Below are 15,390 nucleotides of genomic sequence, written 5' to 3'. Positions count from 1 at the left end.
TGTAATCGTAATTTTGATATACTATTACACCTATGACGCAATTCACCGAATTCATTGCTACGAATAACGTCAAAAAGCGTCATACAAATCAAGAATGTAATTCAAATGGAATCCATAAACATGTGACCTATGTGAGAACAAGGGCGTTTCTTTCAAAACTACACAATTTCACAAAGCAAACTGTGGAACTATAATAGTTACCATGCGAAACGTTTCACAATCAGCATTACTTGTTTACCTACGTCAAAAATTAATGATTGCATTGTAGGTTTCACATTCCATTAAAAAAAAGTTATTGTCGATTTCATGTTATCCACTCGTTTGTACAGGTAAATGTTACATTCTCATTCACGGTTCGATATTAGCATTGAGTAATTAAACTAATCCTTCACTCAACGATATTAGTGCTTCACCTTATTCAGATACAAATACAACCTTCTGCCATGGAATGGTTATGTTTATTTATTTATTTTTTTTATTTATTTAGCCTTTATTTTTGAGTGGGCGGGGTTTCAGCCAAGGCTGCTCTACCAACCCAACCCACTATACATTTACAAATATCCATGCCCGAACCCGGATTCGAACCAGGGACCCTAGCACCACAGTCCAGCTTCAACTGAACTGCGCCACACAGGCCGACTTTATGCCTTTACGGTTGGAGCCTTAAGTATATATGATCTAAGGTTGGAGCCATGTGGTTTATTTCTTATTTTTACTCGGACTTCAAAACACTTTATAACAATCTATGGCGTCATGGTCTATAATTCCCGTAGAAAGTCCCATAACTTGTTTTAGGTCGGGAAATGGTTTGTTGTTGAAAAGTTCTATAAATTTATGTGCATCAGCCGTAGAATCTTCATTTATCCTGCTATCGCTATCATCATTTTGTGGCCAAATTTAGTGATAAATGTCTTTTTAACGCATTTCCACAAAGATTACAAAAATGCGTCTGTCCGTCCCTACGGCTGTGTCGCTAGTAGATATTTATCGTAAGAGCTATTGTTTTACTTTTACTATGAGTTCGTTATGGTGGCAAGACTTGCACCAAAGAAGGAATTTTTTCTGCTGTTTGTCAATCGTCATCATTTTGGTTAAATGGCTGAACGGAACTTGTCTAACTCTAATTTTTTCGGAAAAAAAGACTATTATTGTGGAAATGCGCTTTTTGTAAATCGTTCGCGATTACTTTTGGAACTTGTTAGAGTTCACAAAGGACTATTTACTATCCGCATACTCATATGATCTTTTGCGCAATCCTCATGGAAGAGTAAGACTTCAACAGCGCTCGAGTTTGTTTATATAGTATAACTAAAAATAGATTCGTAAAAGAAATATAATTAAAATCTCTATAAAAGCTTACCTGCCGTCATTCGTAATAACAACAAATTTATTCAGACATCACAAACCTCGCGATGATGGTTTACATACAAACAAATGCCATTTCAATCCAGAGCAACCTCAAGCCCATAACAATTTAAATGCTTTAACGTAGCCAAACAATATTCCAATATCTGAGTTCTTAGAATACTTTGCATCTGGTTTGAATTGGTATTTGGCAGCGACGTGGTTTGGATTATACGAGTTCGTTGACGCTTTTAATGTTTTTGCAGAAATGGTAAGATACACCTATGTCGTAAAGTGAAGGTTAAAGAAATTTTCTTATAATTTTGGAAGATTACAATTATTACTGGTGTACCAGTGTATATTCACAAAAATGTGACATCTTTTTATACGCATTGATGTCATAATTTACATAAAATCAATCATGTATTTAGGATCCTCAGATCCTTTATAGTTTTGTTTTCTCGACCGATTGTGTTGAAATTTGGTGCACGGGTACTTTTGAGAAAAATTCGATTGTCCACTTGAAATGACCAGGGTTGTAAAGTAAAAAGTTCTCGAATTAAACGAAAAACAAGACGCTGATGACAAAAAATTTAAATAATTTTGGAGGATAGAATTGAAACTATTTATCGTAGGACAATCTTTTGCTTAATTTTTTTCTGAACGATCGGCGCGGCGCCCTAAACAAAAACAATAGAAAAAGGAGAAGTAACGATACGTAAGGACCGTCTACTGTGATGCAAAAGCAAAAATAATGTGTTGAGACAACACTCAACTCTCTCCGATGCCATTTTCCCATTAGAAATCCATTGGCCGCTTTCTACGACCTACGGGACGGGCATGGGACTATTCGTCCCACTTTAGCAGGAACCCCGTATCCACCGGCCACAGGAGTTATCAAACCAATTATAAGGCAGTGTGGCAGATACATGCTTGACTGACATGACATATTTTTTTATGTAATATTGCGAATGTGGCGCAATTAAATTTGATCATCTATCAGGTAAATTTTAACTTTTTGTTCCTATCGCCAAGAATTTTATTTTAAGCTTTACCTAAGTCAAGCCATAATTATTTAAGTCACAACAATAAATCAAACGGTAACAAAATATGATAACCTAGGAATTTGGAAAATCATAAACAAGTAATCTTTTTCTGTTAAGGATTTTCTAAATAGCTTTCAAGTTTAGGTTAATTTATGCCAAAATCAAGTTTTTGGACTTGACCGGCTCGAGATATCAAGGTAATCTCATTGGAAGTACAAAACCTACAAATCACTGAGGGAGAAATATGTATTGCTCTAGTAACTAGTTCATTCTAATTCTAATTGAGATTTTACTACCCAACAGAAGATGTTTAATTGCGATTTTAGGACACTCAATAAATATTCATTTTTGAATAAAATTTTATTTACGTCCGCCACGAACAGGGCCACGAATATGAGGGCATTATATGATCAAAAAGGACATCCAAATTGGTAAGGCTTTCAGATTTAAAAAATGTAAATAATCTGCAAGAAAATTTTATTTGAAATAAGGGATATTCCACCTCGTCTATATTGCTCTTGGGTAGAAATCCAAAGTGAATATAAATGGCCAATCTGAAATTATAAGGAAACGAAGACAATTATAAAGCTAAATGTAAGCGATGAGTTAACAAAAAGGTTGCCATTGCTATCCAAATAAATTTTTCTTGTACCCCATCCAGAAGAAGTAAGGTTTTATACTTCCTCTATATTGTTCCTGTTGCGTTTTCACTTATAGGTCGAGATCCATAATGAAAGCAAATGTCGAAATTCTCTTAACACAAACTTTGATGAAGGGAATTACATGATTATTCCGAATTATCGTGACGCTTTACTCAATAAATTTTTAAAACAATGTTGAAACAATATTCAGTGTAATCTAGGCTTCAAGTTCGCAATTCTGCAGGTGCCATTTTACAGCGGTGCTTCCGTGCTTTAAATATGTAGTTGAAATTGTCTTCAGGTACGTTAGTATGTAACCAAATCGAATGGTATTCACAGACGAGCCAGAGCTATTTTAGAATTTCAGGCGAAATTATTCTTTAGCACTTGAACATTCTTACCTATACTTACGAACTTTAAAAAAATGAGTTTGGATGCGTCTGACACCTTTTCAGCGACCTAGGCGTCTGAAAATATACATAAGTCATCTGTGGCCTCCAAACAAGCTGCAGATCACTACTGGGTTATCAAGCTACTTTACTTAAATCGACTTGAATTCAAGTCAAGCTCAAATCATATAGTGGAAATTGGCTGTTAAGTCAGGGGAAGAGTGTTCATATGTCCAGTTACTTGAAATGTTAATTAGTTCGTCAAGCTGCTTGAATTTATGAAGAGTCGTGTACTATTGCACGATTCCACCAACTGCGGAGCAGCTACGAAGTAACAAATCTGCATGTCCTTTTTGAAATGAAACTAGGTTGCCAGATTTTGTATTCTACTCCGTTTCGATTAGTATACAGTATACATAGATGGCTTTTACCTTTGCTCTTAAAATATTTACCTATATCAAGTAATCAATCAAGTAGTTTGAAATGAGTTGATATCGAGTAATGTAATCTGGAAAATCATCAAGCTACTTGACTTGATGAATCAATGCATCTAAAGTTTTCTAAAAAATGACGAGTTTTCTAGAAAATTACATACATTTCAAGAAAGATGACTATCTTTATTTTTATTTATGTCAATTGCAGTGTTAGTTATAGATTACTTAATCGTAATCTACCAAAGAAATAAAAATATGCGGTGTATCTGTGAAATTCCTAAAAAATTACGTAATTTTAATCCGAAAAATAACTTTATTTTTAGAGTGCATTTGTTTATGGATCATTTAAACATAATCTATCAAAGCAAAAAATAATAATATACGTGTACTACAAATGTTACAACCCCTACAAGCGAGCATTACCTACTATAGAAGTAAAAAATTACGTAATTTTAATCTGGAAAGGATTATTATTTGGGTGGTTGTTTATACATCATTTAAATCTAATCCATCTTAAAACAGAAAGAATCGATATACTATAACACTTACAACCCCCGCAAACGAGGATTGCTATACATGTCTCACCAAAACTTCTCAAAATTGCAGCCAGGGGTGTAATTGTACAGTAGGTACCACGCAATCGCCAGTTCTTTGCTTGATTCGAATTACTGGAGCTTCAAAACGTGCATTACCGCAATATTATAACCTCATTTTTAATTGAGGAGGAGAACGATAGGTTGAGAATACAAAATTTTCAAGTTTAAAGTTGGAAATGAAAAATGAATGCAATGTTCAAAAGTCACTGATCTGAAAATACACCAGAAAGTGCATCTTGTCGAGGCAGTCAGGGAAAATGATAATGTTGAATGGAACATGAAGGAAATGAAGAAGTGTTGTGATTGTTTTTTAAGGAATTTGAATTTGAATGCAAGAACCGTATGTTGAACTACAACATTTTGCGGTAAGGTACAACATTGATTGCTAAATTCGCGGACTATATCGCGTTCGAAAATTACACTTATTATTTGTGATAAATAAAGCTACAAACTACCTACTAAAATGCCACGCAAAGAATGGAAATATTCAAAATCTGGAGACGTTCCACGAATAAATAATTTCGTAATATTCGTGCGGCGGAGTATTTCCTGTATTTGTCATAGCTTCCAAATTTTTTTTTTAGTATTCTTTTCTCGAAGATCACGCGCTTGACTAAGCAAACAAGGTAAAGTTACCGCCAATGGCGGAACGCGCCTTGAACATTTGAGATGTCAACCGTGTCGTAATTAGCTATCGCTTTGCCCTATTAAGAGGTTAAATTCAATAACCGCTAATTAAAAATCTCAATTATAGTTATCAAATATCAACAACAGTTACCGCTCCAATAATTTTAAATAGTTTTTAAGTGTCTATTACCGCGATACGAGAGCGCGCGGAAGCGTACGATGAAGGTACGCGCACAATTTGAGTGGGACGTTTAAACATGGATTTATATTCTTTTGGGTCAACTTGAACGGGTTTATCGTGTTCATTCCATTACATTGCGCCGTATTTACGCACGTTCATTCATTCAGAAATTACGTTAAAGGCCGCAAGTAGTTAAAGTGTCTTCGTGTACGATGTGATTTTATATTAAGTGTAAATGTGCACAGATGCGCCATTGGATTTAAACCGTTAACTTGACAAAAGGTGTGTAGGTATTTAAATACCTTTTGACCCGTTTTCATAAGCAGCAAAAACCTACTTGTACGTTTTTGTGTAAAATACTCGGTGAAGGCCGGAGCGAATTAAAGGTCGCGTTGACATTTCCGCGTTTTTTTGAAAAAAATTATCTTGTTATTAACATTTTTTAGTACTCATGTTGAAATTAAACAGAACTCACATACAAACGGTTATGTTACCGATAAGGGTGTTAGTTTAGTAGGAGATAAGCAAATGTCAATTGGGCCATTTGCTCCACATTGCTGCGCAAAAAATTGTAAAAGACAAAGTTGGTCAACGTAATTTAAATTCAATGAATCTGATAAACATGAAATATTATACTCGTAAGTAATGATTATACTTTGACCTTTTGATCTCTAAGTGCGCGAATTTTATTTATAAAATCAGTCGGGAACGCGGCGCGTGTTTGTTAGGTACGTTTGGGCACCGTCTTAACCAGAGACATCTGCCAGATTCAAATGGAACTAATTTTTTGAAAATTTCCAGATCGAATTTCGGTGCGACGTGCGTATAGAAGATGTCAAAAAGCGGATACACTTGTGTACGCTACATTTTTTGCTGGTTGAACGTAATTCTATGGGTGAGTGTTTTCAATTCAATCAAGTACCCTTCGAGTTCCCACACATAAAATCTTTTAAAATAAAAGGATGTGTTGTTTAAAGCGGCGCGGCGAATTAATATTAATCAGAATAATTTCCCATACAGATAACAGGATGCGGAATACTCGGCGTCGGTTTATGGCTACGAATAGCCTACGAGGGATATGCGACTTTGTTACCTGAATATGCATTACTTGGAGCGGATTCATTAGCAATTGCCGTGGGTACAATAGCGTTTATTCTCGCCTTTTGTGGATGTTGCGGCTCATGGTTTCAAAGCCGTTGGATGTTAATAACAGTACGGATCAGTGACGATAAACCTATCGAATTATAATCAGCAATTAGTATTTCAGTTTGGTAGTCTTTATATTCGTCGCCGAATTTATAATGGGATCCTTGGCGTTCGTATTTCGTGAAAAACTTGGCCATATTCTGCAGCAGGAACTGCAATATGGATTACAGCATCACTATAACATTACCGCCAGTGGACCGTACAGTTTGGTGACAATTTGGGACCAACTTCAATCTGAGGTAGCTAATGAGAAATAATAAAATCCACTAACTGGGCTATAAAGACGGCAAATGATAAGAAACGCGAAGGTTTCTAATTTGCATTAAATTGTTTACTGTCTGCATATGAAATGAATGGCAAATTATTGACAAATAGAATAATTTCTAAGGTGCCACCAAATTTTTAATTTTTAACAAACACCTGAAACTTTTGTACTTGTGACTGCTTGCATAATTACGAATTAGCAAATTTCTTATTATACTCTAGTGCTACTCTATAGGTATATAATTTATAATAGGAGAGTTTCGTTTTTCGTGGTCGTTTGTTGTTATATAACATTTTTCATATTATCACAGATGAATAATATTAACATTATATTATCTTATACATATATTAAAATTTGCGCCATTAAGTTAGGAGTAGTACCTTATATAATCATTGTCGAAAACTAAAGTAGAGTAAATTTAGAAATTGTAATTCGTTGTTGTCTAAATTTTGTCTCAGCATCGTTTGCATACTTTTGCACTCGCTTTTTCACGTTTGAAGTTGGAAAGTTGTTGCAATTGATGTTGCAAATCACTTGTATTGTAGCACTGAGCTACATCTAAACCATAAAATAATGAATAAATAGAGGGTGGCTTAGTGGTATCCAGCCTCGACATGTCCGAAATAAAATTGGATAGTTGCTGAAACTACCTGAGATATAAAACGCGGTACAAGGGAAATTTTTGCATATTTTACGTAGAGGTCAGTGACGTAGATTTTTTATATAGGTACACAAGGTTTTTGTGGTATACGACACTGTTTTAATTCTTTGTAATGGAAAAGGTATTTCATGTTGCTATTATGTATACCTTATGTACCCCCCTATGTACCACTTGCTATATTCAAAAAAGATGTACGATTGTAGTAAAATAAATTTTATGTTACCTAAAGAAAAATCTTAGATTCTACAACTTCAAAATTTAATTTGTAGGTTCATTGCTGCGGTGTGAAAAACTACGAAGATTGGTACGGTATAGATGCTTGGGTGGACGAACGATGGGTACCCGAATCGTGTTGTTTACCTGCAGCGTATTTAAATCAAACGGAAACTCAGCCTTGCGGACATACTCAAAATAGCGAAGATTGGTATCCGAAGGGTTGCTTCGAACAAATTCAGATGTGGTTCATTCAAAGGCTACACATAGTCGGTGTGGTTGGTTTGGTGGTGGCGTTTGTACAGGTAATTTTTCCACAGCAAATTAATTACGAATTAATTACCGTTTGATTTTCTAGTTATTTGGATTGATATCCTCCATGTTATTGTTTTGTACAGTGAAACATAAACGATCATCTTACACATACCAATCTTACGAGCCAAATGCTTGAAGACTGTATAATTGTATAAATATCTATTTATGATCTGATATAGCCTTATGTACCTTTCTACCTTAAATGTTATTTGACGAACAAAATTACTGATTCTCGCAGGGTTCACTGCAGCACAGGTTCCAATGGGTTACCTGGGTATCCATAAAGTTGTAAAGCTAATAACCACGTAATACAAAAACATAAATTATTGAGGAATCAGAAGAATGAAGATCACTAATTTTGTACGTGACTGTACCTATGAACTGTGAATATGTACGTATTTAGTGCCAAAAAGATAATAAATGCACACAAAACAACGCCTGTTTCACTTTCACAATATGTTTGAGTTTTCAGCTTGGAGTAGAAGACGAATCGACAGTTTTGCGAACGTGTATCTATGGAGATTTACGATAATTCAACCGTTTAAACCGGGTTGGTAGAAATCACCATAGAAACAATTGTCCCAATAATTGTAACCATAGCAAAATCTACCAAGCAGGTTAAACCGGTCGAATTATCGTAAATCCCCTATATTATATAAAAATGGATAATGGCTTTAAAGTTCATAGATTATTAACAGCCTTTTGTCCGAAAAAATTAGTTACTCCAGCCAAATTTGTTTTCAGCCATTTAACAAACAAAAATCCATCTACAAATAAGAAAGCATTAGCACGGCGCTTGCACATTACACAACCCAACACGTCTTTGATTTTATAAGAAGCATACAAATTGTATAAGCACAATCAGGACGGGATTTAGCTTGGGGCTATACGGGCCCGGACACCATAGTGGCAAATTTTTTTGTTGAAAACCCGAAATTAAGGGGAGGCCTAGCCATTTTTCTTAATGTTTTTATATTGGATTTCTTTGTTTAAACTGTAAAATAAACTTGAAATACGTTATTCAAATTGAAACGTAAATATATTCTTCAAAGTAAAATTAGATAAATCCCCATCACCTCCTGTTGATGCGGAAAGATTACTAAAAATATATTTCTCCAAAAATAAAACGGTTATTTTATTTTAGAAAGAAAATCATATTAACACTTTTTTGTAGAGTAAAAAATATTGCATATTTCTGGAAACAAATTTTGGTTGGCGGCGATTTTGAGGTGCGCATAGGCGCAAAATATGCAGATCAGGCCCTAAGCACAATAAACGGCAAAAATGTAAAATTATGGTACCTACATGAAAAAAATTGATGTTTTACTATAACTTTTTTAACGCGAAGAAATTCAATCCTTAGTGCAAGCCTTGACACCATAACGAACTAACTAAATATCAAAAAAATTCGTTAAGCCGCTTGTGAGCAAGAGGCAAAGAGTGTAAAGTAGTAAAGAATTTTCATGTACTCAAGTAAAATTTTACTTGAGTACCTACATGAAAATTCTTTACTACTTTATCAATATATACTCAAGATGGAACACTTCATAGAAAAATGCAGAGTGTACTTTCAAATCGCGACCACCATTGATAAACGTGTGCCCCGCCAGCTGCTCTATACTTAAAGCTTTCAGGGCCGTAGGATATGCCAATCTTAATAACCGGGATATATCGGCTTCGACTCATTACAACGTTGCGCCCGATTTTTTTGTTCGGTTCTTTAATTGGGCGTAATACACCTGCTGCAACTGTGTGTCTCCGTCTCCATATCGAACTTCCAACCGTGATACAATTTGCTCGAACTCCTTTTGCTTGTGTTCTGGTATCGTACGGAAAACATCCAATGCTTCTCTTAAGTAGTTGCCTTCTCTTCCTCTGACCACCTATTTGTATCTGCGGCGGCCTTAGAACTGGCTTAAGTAGGCGGACCACAATGATTTTCCAGCGAATGTCGGTGGCTTAACTCGAACCTTCGTCGTACCAATATCCTCACATGTTTCGGCGGCTTCTTTGCGGACCGAATGTGGAACAGTAAGTAGATCTTGTGTCATCACAAATGGCACATCACTCTTTTCGCGTTCTTCAGTTAATACCTACTATTTATCGGTGTCTACCGTATGAACATTATCTTGGACGCCCTGTATCTCATCTTGAATCATGCCTCTTGACATGCTTCTATTTTAGGTTTCATGGCTTGTTGACCGGATTCGATTTTAGCTTCCATTGATTGTCGAACGGCCTTTGTTTCAGCTTGACCAGATCCGAATTTAGCTTCCATGGTTTGATTACCCGCTTTCATTACATCTTGATCGACTTTTATTTCAGTTTTCATTTCTTGCATCAAGTGCAGCAGTTGTTTCATTTTTTTAAGCACATCTGGTCACTATCGGCATAAACTTTTACTAATTGTCCACTTAACACACACCTGAACCAGTGTAACGTAAATTTAATTACATGGTTTATGCACCAATGTTAATTAACAATAAATTTACAACAGTCTTAAAATGGATTAATTTACAACAGTAGGTAAATACAATTTATCGCTCACAATTTATAACCTAACAAGAACGCATCGATGTAGGAACTCACTGAAACACAACTCGACCCGTTTATATAGCAAACGTCAATTAATTTTTCTAGCGTCTTTGCTCTTTATCGTCGATGACTAATCTTTCATGGCGCCTCGATGTCTTTCTGAAATGTTCGCTACAATAACGCCCGAATAAGGTTCTTTACCTTAAATTAATAAGTGATTTTGTTTTTGGATTACCACCACCATTTTATAAAATTACGTTAAATTCATTTGTCAATACCCGTGTAAGGTCGGGAAAGAATAGCCTTACCGCAGAGGGCACTGCGTGTCGTAAGAGGCGACTGAACAACTGCAGATCGACAAATCTCCGAGTCGTTAGTGGATTCAATGTAATTTCTCTGTATGTTTGAGGTATTATGACTGTTTTTTTTCCAAGATAGTTATTTTAATTGCATTATGGGGACCAATTTAACGCAAAAACAATTGTCAGCATCGGATAGCTTATAATTATTACATACCTATGACTCTTGTTACTTTTATTTGATATATCCAGAATTCGTACGATAAGATTGCTCTCTTTTCCTACAAGTCCTACTGTAGAGAAAGTTATCAATTTTGCAATAATTCATTTGTTACTTTATGAGATTCCCTGAGCTTATAGAACCAACTATACAGATTTGTATTTTGTTCAGAACAATGTTATAAACTTATAATTTGCTAGTAGGGTACTCTTTGATTAAAGTTATATGCATCTCCATCAACCTCTGCTAGCCTGGTAGAAATTACAAGAAAATTGTTTATTATTTTTAATTGTTGCTAATTATTTAAGGGCTTTGCAATTTCAGCGGCTCTCATCTCATGTATTTATGAACTCAAAATGTAATTAAACGTTGTATACGTTACTCCTGATATCAAGGTAGTTCACATGTAATGTTACCACACTACATTACTATTCTTTTTATTGTAATAAGGCAAGTGAATAAAGCGTTTTTTGCTCATCACATTTGAATATTGTATCTACTTTACAACGGAACTTGCACAATCTTAACGGGTACGTAAATGCAGATGTCATACGCAAGCGTTCACAGGATCGATTTTAGGTGAATTCTGACATCTCCTTATTTCAGCTAGACCTAGAGCTATGGCTTTCGTTTGTGTAGCTACGATGGAGTTGATCAAATAAATTCCCATCAAGTCAACCAGTCGACTTAATAATACAATGTTCTGTGATATCGTTGCTGTTATATTAGTGCTAATAGTTTTGTTGCATTTATGTTTAGAAGTGCACTATTTTTTGAGAATATCACTAAGTGTAATTATGGCACGTCTATGTAAACCAAAAATTTCTATTTTGCAAGAAACAACAGTACAAGGTAAGAGTGCTTGGCAATGATTTTCAGTTACTTCCGCACTATCGATTTCACAACTGGATTTATTTCATACGGGTTCAGCAAGGTTTTGCATCATTCTATCACGCTTTGTAATCATATATTGTTTGCATTTTTTTCATTTTTAGACAAACGTGACAGTTCCAACGTTTCCAGTTTGATATGAAATTCCCCACTGTGCAGAAATTGTTGTAGTGGGGTACTTCCAGTAATTTACTTGGAACAAAGTTATCTTGATTTCATTTCGTCTTTAATGGTCACGCAAGGTTGAGGTCAGGGCAACTCACGAGCACAGCATATCATAGTTCATAGGTCACAACCAGTTTACAATAGTCAGGAGATGAGATTCTACTCAGAAGGAAATACGTAGAACTATGTCAGAGTATGATTTTTGAAGAGATGATTCTGTACTAGTGTTTGTTGGATTAAGTTTTGAAACGAGCAGAAATCATGTTCAAATGTTCAATGTTCGATAATATTATTGCAATGCGTCCAGGAAATCGAAATGTAGATTATCCGACTATGCGGAAGCACTTATCTTTATTTTGATTTCTCCAGAAAACTGTAGAAATTATTACACTTAATTAATGTATGTTAATGAAAGAAAATTTGTTCTAGCGTAGAATGAGAAACATTCAACTTATGTGGTAGCCATTGTTTATAAATTATTTAGTTGGTACTTCCTTATTCATTTTCCAATGTTGAAGGTTCCAGTTGTTAGTTATTTTAATCAATGATACTGAAGCGAAAATTAAAAACTTTTCTTACGAAATGGGTTGCACAGTAAAACCTTGACGAATAGAACTGGGCGTTCCGCGGGGAAAAGGACAACATTTTACTACGTGCTCCTTAGATGCTCCGCAAATGCTTCGTTATCAAGATATGATTTTTTTCAATTTAATGAGACCTTCTGACCACATGAAGTAGATAGTGTGTCGTTTATTATTTTGACACAGTAGTTGCTTCAGTTTCACAGAAATTGGAAACATTAATTTTCATAAAGTATTATTTTTTCGTTAAAGTAAAATTATTTTCCAACAGTAGGTATGGTGGTGAACGTGAGTACGTCTCATTAATAGTATTATATGAAAAAAGGCAACACTCTATAACGAGAATTTGCGGATAGGACATTTTGGACTAGTCTATGAAACACGTAGTAAAATGTTGTTCCTTTCCGCGCGAGTCACCATGTCTAATACAATACAATTTAAAGAAAATAAACAATGTGAACAGTATTGACTCACGTTACATCGCCGCTAGGTATGGTGGAAATTGCAAAAATACACGAAGATTTCGACCGGCAAGTAAGTGCCAACTAATTCGGTGGCCTTCCGAACGCTTCCCTAAAAAGTTGACCCAACTTTGAGGGACGTAAAATTCCTCCACCGAGTTTTTTAAATCAGCATAGTCTAAATTGAAAGAAAATACTGGAAATGCGAACAAATTAACGGTATCCGTTATACTTCTTACTATAATTACTTATTCAATGCTATAATAATCATAGAAAAGTGAGAGAAATTTTTCCTTGCATGCTAGAAAATTGAGTGTCACTTTTAGTGCAATTCCCAATTAAGTATTAAAATGTGTCACTATTAGTGGCGCTTTAGGGGGAGAGCAAGGGTGCAATGGCCTTTCACACAGTCAAAATATGATACTGGGTTGTCAACCAAGAATGCTCCAGCAACCGAACCCACGACCATCACACATCCATACTCACAGCTGAATTGGACTCCACCAAAGTACAACTTCACCAAACAATTTCATACTTCAAGTGCCATATCCTTTAAAGTGAATTTTTATCACTGACTGTCATACACGATGTACTGCGAAATCTTCTCATAATCATTAGGCATTTGTTGCAGGTATCTGCCTCACAACTGACGTGGACACCTTTTTATATCATATGAATAATGCACGCTTTATACGAGAATTGGACTTTGCTAGGGCCGACTTTTACGAGAGAACAGGGTTGTTTCAGTGCATTAGGAATAAAAAAGGTGCATTTGCTTTAGGCGCAACCACGATGCGATATAGGAGATTTTTAAGATTATTTCAAAGATACATAATCAAAACTAAAGTGAGTAGAATTTCGCCCCTGCTAGCTAATAGCAAAGAGTATACATACTCTTTGCTAATAGTGGACGAGCTTACTAGCACCTAGCGGATTCGTTGATTAGCACGCGTTCCAAGCCGCATAATTAAAATTTACCTTTTAGGTTGTCTACTGGAACGAACAGGACGTCTTCATGGAGCATCGCTTTGTAAACCTTCACGACAATTTTGTGAATGCAATTGCGTTGGTAAAGATACGTTTTCTGAATTGTACCGTAGCTGACGTAATGAAGGAGTTGCTAGAGAAAACTGGAGTCGACGCTAGTCAAGTAAAACCAAAACTACCACTGGAAGTCGCAAAATGGATTGAAAGTAATGAAATATCGAGTACAATTTTAAGAACGGAAAACTCGCCTAATAACGTCACCATAAACGTCAGTTCCACCGATCTTTAGCTATCTTGCACCTAATTCCTTTAGTTCTGTTATGTTGTGCCAAAGAGGTTTATTATTTATTGCACAGGAAGTCTATATTTGTGTGAACTGTTATCCAAATATGGCTTCCATTGTATACTAGTAAAATAAGAATAATTGTAATAAAAGGTCTAAACTGTGAAGCAATCGCTCACACTGGGTGTCAAAAATAAGTGTTTCCAATGGATGGTAAGTACCCTCATAGCGAAATTTATGTTTGTTAATAAACAAGTAGGTAAGCACGAAATAGGTACTCTTGATTTAAAGTATGAAGATTTACTTATTATTTGTTTTTGCCCGATACTATTCTTAATCAATAAACATTGTGATAATTTATTATAAGCAAAATAAAATCTTCCCAAACTAATTACTTTATGATATAAAGCGGATTTAGAAAAGCGGTGTGACCCTATTCTATACGGGGTCATCGGATTCGGCCCGTTTTGACGTATAGGTCAATTGTGCCAAGTTTGAACCGAATCGGTCCAAGCGTTTGCTAGTTAAAGTGTTCATAGACAGATAAACACAAACCACAACACAATTTTATTTGAAATTACCGACATTACAATAATTTGTATATATCCGGGATCGTAAGGAAAATGTTGACTAAAAATTAAAATATCTAAAGGGAACATAAGTTGAGTAAGAAAGAAAAGTAACTAACTATTTAACAAATAGTGTTTTCACAGAGTATAAATTTAAATAATTACCGAACAAATGAAAACGTAGAAATTCATAAACTTCTAAATCTAAAGATTTTATGTAACGAACGGCTGTGTGCACGTAATGTAAATTGGAGCAGATGAAATGGTTGTATGACGTGCAAAAGTTTTTAATTGATGTTATCAATAAAAACTTTTGCACGTCATACAACCATTTCATCTGCTCCAATCTAAAGATTTTATATTCGCTAAAATCCAAGTAGCTTTCGTAGAAACAGACCAGTCTTGCAATTTCTATGGATATTCATCTTTGACAACCTAATCATATTCGTTTTCCGTCATTTTCATTCTCTCGTTCCAAAAG

General features: G+C 35.2%; 2 protein-coding genes across 5 annotated transcripts; both read left to right on the top strand.

Annotated features, from left to right (window-relative positions):
- The first annotated feature begins 5,323 nt into the window (after positions 1 to 5,323).
- On the top strand, positions 5,324 to 8,353 carry LOC116168847 (tetraspanin-9). Of its 2 annotated transcripts, none has more exons than XM_031484835.1 (6): positions 5,324 to 5,540; positions 6,060 to 6,153; positions 6,279 to 6,470; positions 6,518 to 6,703; positions 7,660 to 7,908; positions 7,962 to 8,353. In XM_031484835.1, the coding sequence occupies exons 2-6, from the start codon at positions 6,091 to 6,093 to the stop codon at positions 8,052 to 8,054; spliced, it is 783 nt and encodes a 260-aa protein (XP_031340695.1). In that variant the 5' UTR covers positions 5,324 to 5,540; positions 6,060 to 6,090; the 3' UTR covers positions 8,055 to 8,353. The 2 variants fall into 2 exon arrangements, with proteins under 2 accessions (XP_031340695.1, XP_031340696.1); XM_031484836.1 differs by lacking the exon at positions 5,324 to 5,540 and adding an exon at positions 5,588 to 5,986.
- Positions 8,354 to 11,551: 3,198 nt separating this feature from the next.
- LOC116169420 (protein THEM6-like) lies at positions 11,552 to 14,735 on the top strand. 3 transcript variants are annotated; one of them, XM_031485507.1, is made up of 5 exons: positions 11,686 to 11,824; positions 11,968 to 12,879; positions 12,935 to 13,143; positions 13,702 to 13,916; positions 14,056 to 14,735. In XM_031485507.1, the coding sequence occupies exons 3-5, from the start codon at positions 12,984 to 12,986 to the stop codon at positions 14,344 to 14,346; spliced, it is 666 nt and encodes a 221-aa protein (XP_031341367.1). In that variant the 5' UTR covers positions 11,686 to 11,824; positions 11,968 to 12,879; positions 12,935 to 12,983; the 3' UTR covers positions 14,347 to 14,735. The 3 variants fall into 3 exon arrangements, with proteins under 3 accessions (XP_031341368.1, XP_031341367.1, XP_031341366.1); XM_031485506.1 differs by having other exon boundaries at positions 11,968 to 13,143; XM_031485508.1 differs by lacking the exons at positions 11,968 to 12,879; positions 12,935 to 13,143 and having other exon boundaries at positions 11,552 to 11,824.
- Positions 14,736 to 15,390: the final 655 nt, after the last annotated feature.

This window comes from Photinus pyralis, unplaced genomic scaffold, assembly GCF_008802855.1.
Source record: "Photinus pyralis isolate 1611_PpyrPB1 unplaced genomic scaffold, Ppyr1.3 Ppyr1.4_LG4, whole genome shotgun sequence".
NCBI classification, from domain to species: domain Eukaryota; kingdom Metazoa; phylum Arthropoda; class Insecta; order Coleoptera; family Lampyridae; genus Photinus; species Photinus pyralis.
This window is presented reverse-complemented; position numbering and strand designations above follow the sequence as displayed.

What these genes read in the sequence shown, in the direction of transcription:
- LOC116169420 (XM_031485507.1), top strand. Translation starts at nt 12,984, where the DNA reads ATGAAACACGTAGTAAAATGTTGTTCCTTTCCGCGCGAGTCACCATGT. An exon ending in ACGAAGATTTCGACCGGCAA is followed by an intron (nt 13,144 to 13,701) that starts GTAAGTGCCAAC and finishes CATTTGTTGCAG; the next exon opens with GTATCTGCCTCACAACTGAC. An exon ending in GATACATAATCAAAACTAAA is followed by an intron (nt 13,917 to 14,055) that starts GTGAGTAGAATT and finishes TTTACCTTTTAG; the next exon opens with GTTGTCTACTGGAACGAACA.
- LOC116168847 (XM_031484835.1), top strand. Translation starts at nt 6,091, where the DNA reads ATGTCAAAAAGCGGATACACTTGTGTACGCTACATTTTTTGCTGGTTG. An exon ending in GGTTGAACGTAATTCTATGG is followed by an intron (nt 6,154 to 6,278) that starts GTGAGTGTTTTC and finishes TTTCCCATACAG; the next exon opens with ATAACAGGATGCGGAATACT. An exon ending in GCCGTTGGATGTTAATAACA is followed by an intron (nt 6,471 to 6,517) that starts GTACGGATCAGT and finishes ATCAGCAATTAG; the next exon opens with TATTTCAGTTTGGTAGTCTT.